Source organism: Gekko japonicus, unplaced genomic scaffold, assembly GCF_001447785.1.
Source record: "Gekko japonicus isolate JY-2015 unplaced genomic scaffold, Gekko_japonicus_V1.1 scaffold915, whole genome shotgun sequence".
In the NCBI taxonomy this organism is placed as follows: domain Eukaryota; kingdom Metazoa; phylum Chordata; class Lepidosauria; order Squamata; family Gekkonidae; genus Gekko; species Gekko japonicus.
Window position 1 is genome coordinate 112,740 of NW_015173149.1, and position 11,340 is coordinate 124,079.

Below are 11,340 nucleotides of genomic sequence, written 5' to 3' on the forward strand. Positions count from 1 at the left end.
GAAGCTTCTTGGAAACATCTGGCCGGTTCCTGCGGAATCAGGAGGGTGGGATAGATCAGGGATCCTCCACGTGGCGCCTGAGGCCCACCCAGTGTTTCTAGAATGTAGGCGGTCCTTTCGTCCAGCAAGGCTTCTGATTGGCCGTTGGAGATCTGATTGACTGTGCCGAATGGTTAAGAGGTTGCTTTGGCAGCCGCTGCCACCACAGCACAACGATATCCACTGTGTGACGAAAGGTGAGCGGCGGCAGCCATTTTGTGACTGTCTCCACCTCCTGCGGCAGCCATTTTGGGGCTACACCCGCCACACGATGTCGGCATCCCAAAGGTGCCCACAGGCTCAAAAAGGTAGGGGCCCCCTAGAATAGATGGACCTTCAATCTGATCAGGGGTTTTTTTTGTAGAAAAAGCCCAGCAGGAACTCATTAGCATAATAGGCCACACCTAACAGCAGAAACTCATTAGCATATTGGGCCACACCCCTGACAGCACAGCTCATTAGCATATTAGGCCGCACCCACGTGTTACCAGAAGTGTGGTCATCCAGCCACACCCACCTTTTGCTCCTTATTCTGTTTACCTTGTTTGTTGTCAAAACCCAGGGCCTTTTTTTGTAGCAGGAACTCCTTTGCATGTTAGGCCACACACCCCTAATGTAGCCAATCCTAATGAGTTCCTGCTGTTGGGTGTGGCCTATTATGCTAATGAGTTCCTGCTGGGTGTGGCCAACTTGGGAGCCAGCCGGAACTCTGTTCCTGTGCGTTGCTGCCCAAAAATAGCCCTGGATCTGATCCACCAGAGCTCCTTCTCTTCTTTCCTGCTCAGGATGCCAGCCTCCATGGGGGACCTGGGGACACCCCCTCCCCTGGAATTACAGCTCATCTCCAGACTACAGAGATCAGTTCCCCTGGAGAAAATGGCTGCCGCAGGAGGGTGGACTCTGGGCCATCGTACCCCATTGAAGTCCCTGTGCTCCCCAGGCTCCACCCCCAAATCTCCAGGAGTCTCCCGACCTGGAGTTGGCACCTCTACCCCCCCAACCCCTGGCAACCCTATTTTGTATTTACAAGCATAAACCCAGGAAAGGGGGTCCTCCTGTTTTTATCTGATTCTCTCTCCTCTCTCCTTCTCTCTAGCACATCCGTGTCAGGAGGGCCAATCGGAAAGTGAGAAGGACAAGGGGTCGAGGAAAATGCGGCCGGCGCTGTAGGATCAAGAAACCGGTGCCTGGAGGATGGTCAGTCATTGCGAGCGTGCCCAACCGCAGGAAGCATATTGTACAAAGCGCCTGAATGGGCAGTGCCAAGGAGGTGGAGTCGGTGCCGGGGGCTGGTCACGGAGCAGGCCGAGGGGCTCCCAGCAGAGTCTCCGTCTCTCACCGCTGATGCCGCTCGCAGAGGGAAGTCGCTTTCTGAGCCATTGCTTAACGCTGTGCGGATCTTGCCGAAACCCTTCCCCCCGTTTCCTTCCATTGTACACTCTCCCTTCGCAATAAATGATTGGGCTCTTCCTTCTTCTTCTTCTTCTTTTTCTTAATTATTTTTTTATTTTCCAATTAACATACAACATTGTAATGTATCCAGTCCAGACCGCATGGCCGGCTTGGGCTCCACGTGGTCAGACCCAAACGTCGAGCTTCGCTCCAAGAAACAATAGACTATGTGGATCCTAGCCTGCTCCAATCAGGGGGCTAGGTTCCCGGCCGAGAGCCTATGGGACTCTCGGCCACTGTAAATAACCTATTAGGTAGTAGGGGTGTGTTTTGGGTGGCGGTTTCTCGGGGGATATAAGCTGGCTGCGAGCCGGCCCAGGTCGTCTTGTTCCTGATCGAATAAAGTATGCTTTGCTGAAATCACTCTCCGTCTGCGTACTTTTCAAACATAGTCCAATATATAGTACGTCTATACAGCAAAATAACAAGTGGTGCCAAGCAGTGTTCCTTCTAAGCTGAGTTAGGGTGAGCCAGCTCACAGGTTTTTAGCCTCCGGCTCACACATTTTTGTCTCAGCTCAGGAAGGATGGGGCTCCAGAGCAAAATGATTTATGCAGCATCCCAATCGCTGGCTCACAGCTTTAATGCCCGGAGCTCACCAAGTAGGAGTTTGGCTCACAAGACTCCACAGCTTAGAGGGAGCGTTGGACTGACAAGAAGCAGTTCTAACTAAAGCACTGTGTGCAGATTACTGTTACTAAAGTGGTTAGAGAGTGAGTGGGTATTAAAGAGTGTGGTCTTACAGGGTAAGCCGCCTGTGGTACAGTAGGTTTGGAGGGAGTATTTCCTGAGTTTGTAGATAGGATACAACTGGGTACCATGTTGTCACAAATTTCAAGAGGAGAGTCGAGTTGGATGAAGGTTTATTGACTGAGTTGCAGAGGTCATTTTGGGGGGAACGTGGGGGATCGCAGTTCCCCCGGGTGAGGTGCGGGGGGCGGGGCACACGAAGCCCCGCCCCCTGCTTCCGGCCACCCCGCTTCCAGCCCTCATTCAGCCAGGAGGAGGCAGGAGAAGAGGGAGGGTAAGTTGCTTCCTCCCTGCCTCTCCCCACCCCTGCCTGCCTGGGGCCAGGGAGGGCCTTGGCGGGGCTTCCTCGCACTCCTGCCGGCCTTGCAGGTCCACCGCCGGGCCCCTGATGTCAGGGGGTGTGGCATATGCTAATGAGCGATGCTAATGGGTTCCCCTAGCTCTTTTTCTACAAAATGACCCCTGCTGAGTTGGTTATCTTAGCCATACTGCCTTGGGATTTTACTGGGACTGGCTTTCTGGGCTGCCTTTCTGCCCAACAAGTAAGCAGTTAATATCAAAATGGCAAAGCATGTCAATATTAAAACAGCATTTACAATCATCCATCCATCCATCGATCCATCCATCCATCCATCCATCGATCCATCCATCCATCCATCCATCCATCCATCCATCCATCCATCAAAAGCATATAAACACACCAAAATGTGAGAGGACAGCCAATAACTGTGACAAGGGGCAGGGGTCATTTCCTGCAGGAGCGCACAGGAGTGGAGCTTCGGCAGTAAAGAGCCCAGGGGGCGGGCACATGCAACAAGCCCCACCCCCTGCTCCCAGCAGCCCTCAGTCGGGCCATGAGGAGCAAGAAGCAGCCAGGTAAATTGCAGAGCATCCCCCAGCTCATCTTCCTCGGCCTGCACGGAGGCGCAGGGCTTGGGGAAGTCCTCTGGAGTGCCCCACCCCACCTTCCCCGGCCTATACCGAGGCGCAGGGCCCGGGGAAGGCCTCCGGAGCGCCGTACAAAGACTCCCACCCTCCCCATCTCTTTGCCCTCTTTCTTTCTTTCCCTCCTTCTTTCCTTTGATTTCTTTCTTTCCCTCTTTTTTGCTTCTTTCTCTTTCCCCCTTTCTTTCCTTCTCTCCTTTCCCTCATTCCCTCCTTCTTTTCTTCTCTCTTTCTTTCTTTCTTTCTTTTCTTGCCTACTTTCCTTCTCTCCTTCTTTCCCTTTTTATTTCCTTCTCTTCCTGTTTATTTCCCTCTTTCTTTCCTTAGTTTTTCTTTCTTTTCCTCCATTTCCCCTCCATTTTTCCCTCCTTCTTTCCCTCCTTCTTTCCCTCCTTCCCTCCTTCCCTCCTTCCCTCCTTCCCTCCTTCCTTCCTTCCTTCCTTCCTTCCTTCCTTCCTTCTTTCTTTCTTTCTTGGACTTTGTGTACACGGAGCAGGTGCTCTCCCACTGTTCACCGTTTCCACAGCCATCCTGGGATCTGCTAGTAGCGCGAGATACAACTGAGCATCATCTTCATACTGGTGGCCACTCAGCCCAGATCTCCGGATGACCTTTTCCAGCAGCTTTACGTAGATGATGAGAAGCATGTGGGGCAGAAGACAGAACCGTGGGGAACCCCAGAGGCCAAGGGGCAGAGCAGCCGTCCCCAAGCCCCATACTCTGAAACCTGCCCTTCAAGTAGGGCCAGAACCGCTGCAGAACTGGGCCTTCCAGCCCCGGAAGCTGACACACTCAGGCCCCGCGTCTCTCTCTTGAGAACCCCATTCCATTCTTCCTCAAATGTTTCCTAATGGAACCCCAGTGGCGTGGGGTAGGCGATGTTAGGGGCAGGCTGGTTTAGGGGAGGGGCCGTGGCTCAGTGGGAGAGCACCTGCTCCGTGTACACAAAGTCCCAGGTTCAATTCCCGGCATCTCCAGTGAGAAGGACCAGGCAGGAGGTGATGGGAAAGACCTCTGCCTGAGACCCTGGAAAGCTTCTGCCGGTCTGAGTAGACAAGACTGACCCTGATGGCAGGGCCGGATTAACCATTAAGCAGACTAAGCACGTGCTTAGGGCACCAGGGCCAAAGGGGGCACCACAAAGTTGGGAAAAGGGTGAAAAGAAAAAGAAGAAAAAGAATGAAGATTTGTAGTTTTTTCTCACAACTGAAACGTGTAAAACATGTAAAAAACCCAAACAGACCAGTTGTGCTACAAGAAAGACTCAACTCACTGTGTATATTAACAATTGAAGCAGACATTCTGAGAGGTATTAATTTCGAGGATGTGTGAGAGAGGAGGCTGGACTAGATGGTCTGACCCAGCAGGGCTCTTCTGGTGTTCTTCTCAGGGGAAGGCCTCGGCCTCTCTGCCCTGTTGCTGGCCCTTCAGAGGAACTGGCTGGCCCCTGTGTGAGACGGGATGCTGGACTAGATGGACCCTCCCTGGTCTGACCCAGCAGGGCTCTTCTGGTATCCTTATCAGGGGAAGGCCTCGGCCTCTCTGCCCTGTTGTTGGCCCTCCAGAGGAACTGGCTGGCCCCTGTGTGAGACGGGATGCTGGACTGGATGGACCCTTCGTGGTCTGACCCAGCAGGGCTCTTCTGAGGTTCTTATCAGGGGAAGGCCTCGGCCTCCATGCCCTGTATGTTGGCCCTCCACAGGAACTGGTTGGCCACTGTGTGAGACAGGAGGCTGGACTACATGGACCCTCCCTGGTCTGACCCAGCAGGGCTCTTCTTAGGTTCTTATCAAAAGAAGGCCTCAACCTCTCTGCCCTGTTGATGGCCCTCCGGAGGAACTGGCTGGCCCCTGTGTGGGACAGGAGGCTGGACAAGATGGACCCTCACTGGTCTGATCCAGCAGGGCTCTTCTGACGTTCTTACCAGGGGAAGGCCTCGGCCTCTCTGCCCTGTTGTTGGCCCTCCAGAGGAACTGGTTGGCCACTGTGTGAGATTGGAGTCTGGACTAGATGGACCCTCACTGGTCTGATCCAGCAGGGCTCTTCTGATGTTTTTATCAGGGGAAGGCCTCAGCCTCTATGCCCTGTTGTTGGCCCTCCAGGGGAACTGGCTGGCCACTGTGTGAGACGGGATGCTGGACTGGATGGACCCTTCGTGGTCTGACCTAGCACAGCTCTTCTGAGGTTCTTCTCAGGGGAAGGCCTCGGCCTCCATGCCCTGTTGTTGGCCCTCCACAGGAACTGGTGGCCACTGTGTGAGACGGGATGCTGGACTGGATGGACCCTTCGTGGTCTGACCCAGCAGGGCTCTTCTGAGGTTCTTCTCAGGGGAAGGCCTCGGCCTCCATGCCCTGTTGTTGGCCCTCCACAGGAACTGGTTGGCCACTGTGTGAGACAGGAGGCCGGACTAGATGGACCCTCCCTGGTCTGATCCAGCAGGGCTCTTAGGTTCTTATCAAAAGAAGGCCTCAACCTCTCTGCCCTGTTGATGGCCCTCCGGAGGAACTGGCTGGCCCCTGTGTGGGACAGGAGGCTGGACTAGATGGACCCTCCCTGGTCTGATCCAGTAGGGCTCTTCTGACGTTCTTATTGACAGAAGGCCTCGGCCTCTTTGCCCTGTTGTCGGCCCTCTGTAGGAACTGGCTGGCCACTGTGTGAGACGGGATTCTGGACTACACGGACCAGTAGTCTGATCCAGCAGGGCCCTTCTGATGTTCTTATGGGGCTTAGAGATATCCCGGAACTATAATGGACATCTAGACAACAGGTATCAGTTCCCCTGGATGAAATGGCTGTTCTGGAGGTCCTCCCCCTCTCCAAACCGGCCCTCCCCAGGTGCCACCCCCAAATATCCAGGAATCACCCAACCCAGAGTCGGGAACTCTAAAACTATGAGCTCTGTGGTTCATCCCGTGCTTCCCTTTGAGTTTTAAAGAGCTGATCCTATGAACCTTGGAACACCCGATGCAGGGTGTAATGTGTTGCCCACGCCCCCTTCCTCAAGTATCAAGGAGTTCCAGGGGCAATGCTACCAGGTGCTTCTGAATGCGGGGGAGGAAAAACCACAGTAGAAGCATACAGATTCCTAAGAATGCACGCTTTATTTACAAGATTGCAGGCAGACCACTGAAACAGTGACCAGCCACCCTGGATAACTAACCAGTAACTGGCCTTACCAAGGAGTCACCAGCCGGCAGCTATAAGTTTGTAATCCCTAAAGCAAGCCGGTGACATTACAAAGCAGAAACAAAAGAGCCAAGCCAGGCAGCGAGATTTGCTGACCCGGTCACCTTCGACAGGGATGTTTTGAAACGCAGGCCGCCGCAACCACGAGAAGCAAACCATTGCGCATGCATTGCGAAACATCCGCAGGGGTTTCAAAAAGGGGATTATGCTGCAATTCAGGAGCGTGCACAAACTCAGGCCAAAAAAGCAAAGCGAAGCAACACGAAACGCGGAGGCCTGCGCCGGACGGCGGAAGACACGTGGATACAAGAAGCGGAAGATAACATTCTGCTAGGCAAATAAGGCACCAGGGGTCTTTCCAGCGAGCGTCCTGCGCTACCCTGGTTGCGCAGACGAGGCCTCTGGCTCCAAGAAAGACCTTTGGCGGGCAGGCCCTTGGCGTCGCCCCTCACTCGACCTCTATTTTCATCTGAGCTGCAGTAATGTAGGCAGATGGCATGTAATGTTCCACGTGTATCCTGGGCACAACTGGCACCGTCTGGGGTCTGGGCGGGGATCTGGACTTCCCGCCACTGCCCCGCTGAGATGGGGAGAGAACAAAAAAAGGTTAACAACTTCTCTTGCCTCTGCTCATTGTTTAATGTGGGGGTGCTGTGGGGCAGGAATGGCTGGGACTCCCGATGGCCCCTGGGTCTTGGCCAGTGTGTGACACAGAGCGTTGGTTTGGATGGGCCACTGGCCTGATCCAGCATGCCTTCTCTCATGTTCTGGGATTCCCTGTTGTGAAGAAGGAGGAGAAGGAGGGGGAGGAGGAGGAGAAGGAGAAGAAGAAGAGATTGGATTGGGCTGCTTGCCCAAGGTCACATCAGCAGGTGCAAGTGGAGGAGTGGGGAATCAAACCCGGTTCTCCCAGATTAGAGTCCGCGCACTTAACCACTACACAGAAGAAGAAGAAGAAGAGAGGAGGAGGAGGAGAAGAAGCAGAGAGGGAACACTGACTGCAAGCAAGGTGTAGGCCTGCACACTCCAGGTGTGGAAATCCGTGGCGATTTAGGGGATAGAACCCGTAGGAGCTGATTTCTGTCATCCGGAGAGCTGCTGGAATTCCAGGAGATCTCCAGGCCCCACCTGGAGTTGGCAACCCTATGTATGGGTGGTACAGACCCTCTTCCTGCTGGGCTGCCACTCCGTTTGCCTGGATTTTTTTTTTTTTAACGCAGGTAAACTTTAGAAGTTGAAACACAATATCTGAAGTGGTACAGTCCATTCCCAAGCTCAGGGCTCTCTGCCGTCTCGTCTTTGTGGCACGTGTGAACCCAGCATTCGTGGGGAGGCAAAGGCCCTCTGCATATGCTCAGAGGCACTTTCGCGTCTGCTTAATTCGTGATATTCCAGGCCTGAGCAGTGACCTTCCCTACAGCAAATCTCACTGTTTCTAGGCCAGGACAGGACGTGTGACTCACAGCACCACCTTCTGGAAGGAGACGTAAATCTCTCCCACCCTGGTCTGATTCAAGGCTGCTTCTCGATCCCTAAATTCAAACCTAAATTCAAACTCTGTTCAAAATTAACTCATGCTCAAGGTCTATTTAACCATGTGCACGTGCCGGCACATGCAAAGAGCATATCAACAGATATGTTGATTGATTGCATTTCTACTCCGTCCTATCCCACGATGGGTTCAGGGCGGCTCACAACAGAGATAAAACAATAAATATATGATTACAAACCAATTAAATACAAGCAGTCCAAAGCAGCCTAATACACTTCCCTTTATCAGGGGAAGGCCTCGGCCTCTCTGCCCTGTCGTTGGCCCTCCAGAGGAACTGGCTGGCTCTTCTGATGTTCTTGTCATGGGAAGGGCTGGACTAGGTGGACCCTCCCTGGTCTGACCCAGCAGGGCTCTTCTGATGTTCTTCTCAGGAGAAGGCCTTGGCCTCTCTGCCCTGTTGTTGGCCCTCCAGAGGAACTGGCTGGCCCCTGTGTGAGACAGGAGGCTGGACTAGACGGACCCTCACTGGTCTGACCCAGCAGGGATCTTCTGATGCTCTTATCAGAGGAAGGCCTCGGCCTCCATGCCCTGTTGTTGGCCCTCCAGAGGAACTGGTTGGCCCCTGTGTGAGATGGGAGGCTGGACTAGAGGGACCCTCCCTGGTCCGATCCAGCAGGGCTCTTCTGATGTTCTTCTCAGGGGAAGGCCTGGGTCTCTCTGCTCTGCAGTTGGCCATGCAGAGGAACTGGCTGGCCACTGTGTGAGACAGGGTGCTGGACTGGATGGACCCTCATTGGTCTGACCCAGCAGGGCTCTTTTGAGGTTCTTCTCAGGGGAAGGCCTCGGCCTCTCTGCCCTGTTGCTGGCCCTCCAGAGGAACTGGCTGGCCCCTGTGTGAGACAGGATGCTGGACTAGATGGACCCTCCCTGGCCTGATCCAGCAGGGCTCTTTGATGGTCCTTATGTTAACTCTGCCCTCCCTAGGCTGCACCCTCAAATCTCCAAGAATTTCCCAGCTTGGCAACCCTTTCCCACGTAACAACTCACCTGCACGGGAGTGCATTGGACAGACGTCAGGGGTGTATCTTGCATGAAGTTAAGGAAGGAAACCTCGGCCGAACACTCCTTTATGGCCTGGGAAGAGAGACTTGAAAATTAGGCCCACCCATTCGAAGCATGCGCTCTGCCTTCCCCACCTTTTGCCGCCCAAGATCCCACTGGGCCTCTTAGCATTGCCAACTGATCAGAAAACTTTCAGCCTCACCCACTTTTGTGCCTTTAGCAGATGTTTGATCTGCAGAAATCAACAGCTGAAGTTCGTCCCGAGATGAACAGGGCCACCTAAGAGCATCTACACTTCTCAAACTGCATTTAAGGCAGAGCTACAGCAGCCAACTGAACCCCTTCAGTTACTTCCCAGCTGTGTTCCCTCTAAGCTGAGTTAGTGTGAGCCAGCTCACCGTTTTTTAACCTGCGGCTCACACATCTTTGCTTTAGCTCAGGAAGGAGGGCTCCAGAGCAGACTAAGTTATGCAGCAGCCAAATCCCTCGCTCACAACTTTAATGCCAGCAGCTCACAAAGTAGAATTTTTGCTCACAGGACTCCACAGCTTAGAGGGAGCGTTGCTTCCCCGCACGGCTCATTTCTCCCTTTCATTTATAATTGCAACTTTTTTGCCTGCTCCTTTAGAGATGATCATGATGAAGAGATTGGATTTATACCCCGTCCTTCACTCGGCGTCTCAGAGCGGCTTACAAACTCCTTTCCCTTCCCCTCCCCACAACAAACACCCTGTGAGGTAGGTAGGGCTGAGAGAGCTCTTTCAAGAACTGCCCATGAGAGAACAGCTCTGACAGAACTATGTCTTTCCCAAGGTCATCCAGCAGCTGCAAGTGGAGGAGTGGGGAATCAAACCCGGTTCTCCCAGACTAGAGTCCACGCTCCTAACCACTACACCAAACTGGCTCTCCAGTGTACAAAGAAGAAGAAAGATTGGATATATACCCCGCCCTTCACTACCCAAGGGAGTCTCAGAGCGGCTGACACTCCTTTTCCTTCTCCTCCCCACAACAGACAACCTGTGAGGTAGGCGGGGCTCTGACAGAAAGGGCTCTTTTTCAAGAGCAGCTCTTATCAGAACCACGGCTTGCCCAAGGTCATCCAGCCAGGTGCAAGTGGAGGAGTGGGGAATCAAACCCGGTTCTCCCAGACTAGAGTCCGCGCTCCTAACCACTACACCAAACTGGCTCTCCAGTGTACAAAGAAGAAGAAAGATTGGATATATACCCCGCCCTTCACTAACCAAAGGAGTCTCAGAGCCAGTGTTCCCTCTAAGCTGAGCTGGTGTGAGCCAGCTCACAGTTCTTTAGCCTCCGGCTCTCACATTTTTGTCTTAGCTCAGGAAAGATGGGTCCAGACGACCAAACTTATTTATGCAGCAGCCAAATCGCTCACTCACAACTTTATTGCCAGTAGCTCACAAAGTAGAATTTTTGCTCACAAGTCTCCACAGCTTAGGGGGAGCATTGCTCAGAGCAGCTGACAAACTCCGTTCCCTTCCCCTCCATCCATCCATCCTTGGCGACCAGGAGGCCGTCCGTCCCTTCACTTACCCCGCTAGGCTTGTATTTGCATTCTCCAGGCTTGTAGCTGGTCATCGTCTTCTGACAGCCGGTCTCCTTGATGGTGAAATTCATGCTGAAGTGGACACCCCAGTCAAACCTCTTTGGCAGAGAGAGAGAAAAAGCAAGTGAAGTCACTGCTGCTCATGGGAAGCGGGAGAACATAAGAACATAGAACATAAGAGACGCCAATGTTGGATCAGGCCAAAGGCCCATCCAGTCCAACACTCTGTGTCACACAGTGGCCAGAAATACCAGTGCCATCAGGAGGTCCAGCAGTGGGGCCAGGACATTAGAAGCCCTCCCACTGTTGACCCCCCCCAAGCACCAAGAAGACAGAGCATCACTTGCCCCAGAGCCCCTAGCTATACCTTGTGGCTAATAGCCACTGATGGACCTCTGCTCCATATGCTTATCTAATTCCCTTTTGAAGCCGTCCATGCTTGTAGCACCCACCACTTCCTGTGGCAGTGAATTCCATGTGTTAATCACTCTTTGGGTGAAGAAGTACTTCCTTTTATCCGTTCTAACCCGACCGCTCTGCAGTTTCATGGAGTGCCCACGAGTTCTTGTATTGTGAGAAAGGGAGAAAAGTACCTCTTTCTTTACCTGCTCTTTCCCATGCATAATCTTATAAACCTCGATCATGTCACCCCTCAGTCGTCTTTTCTCCAAGCTAAAGAGCCCTAAGCGCTTTAACCTTTCCTCATAGGGAAAGTGTTCCAACCCTTTTATCATTCGAGTTGCCCTTTTCTGCACTTTTTCCAAAGCTATAATATCCTTTTTAAGGTGTGGTGCCCAGAACTGCACACAGTATTCCAAATGAGGTCTCACCATTGATTTATATAGGGGCA

At 53.1% G+C, this 11,340-nt stretch overlaps 2 protein-coding genes across 2 annotated transcripts in view; one reads left to right on the forward strand and one right to left on the reverse strand.

Moving 5' to 3' along the window:
- Positions 1-1,498, forward strand: part of LOC107119772 (cathelicidin-1-like) — an 8,513-nt gene extending 7,015 nt beyond the window's left edge. Inside the window, exon 4 of the mRNA XM_015422356.1 lies at positions 1,136-1,498. Coding sequence (XP_015277842.1) covers positions 1,136-1,291 — 156 coding nt within the window. The 3' untranslated portion in view covers positions 1,292-1,498. The remainder of the gene's footprint in view (positions 1-1,135) is intronic.
- A 4,786-nt stretch (positions 1,499-6,284) lies between these two features.
- LOC107119768 (cathelicidin-3-like) overlaps positions 6,285-11,340 on the reverse strand; it is a 15,348-nt gene continuing 10,292 nt past the window's right edge. Inside the window, exons 2-4 of the mRNA XM_015422352.1 lie at positions 10,478-10,588; positions 8,912-8,998; positions 6,285-6,952 (exon numbers count right to left, since the gene is read on the reverse strand). Of these exons, the coding sequence (XP_015277838.1) occupies positions 6,821-6,952; positions 8,912-8,998; positions 10,478-10,588 (330 nt within the window). The 3' untranslated portion in view covers positions 6,285-6,820. The remainder of the gene's footprint in view (positions 6,953-8,911; positions 8,999-10,477; positions 10,589-11,340) is intronic.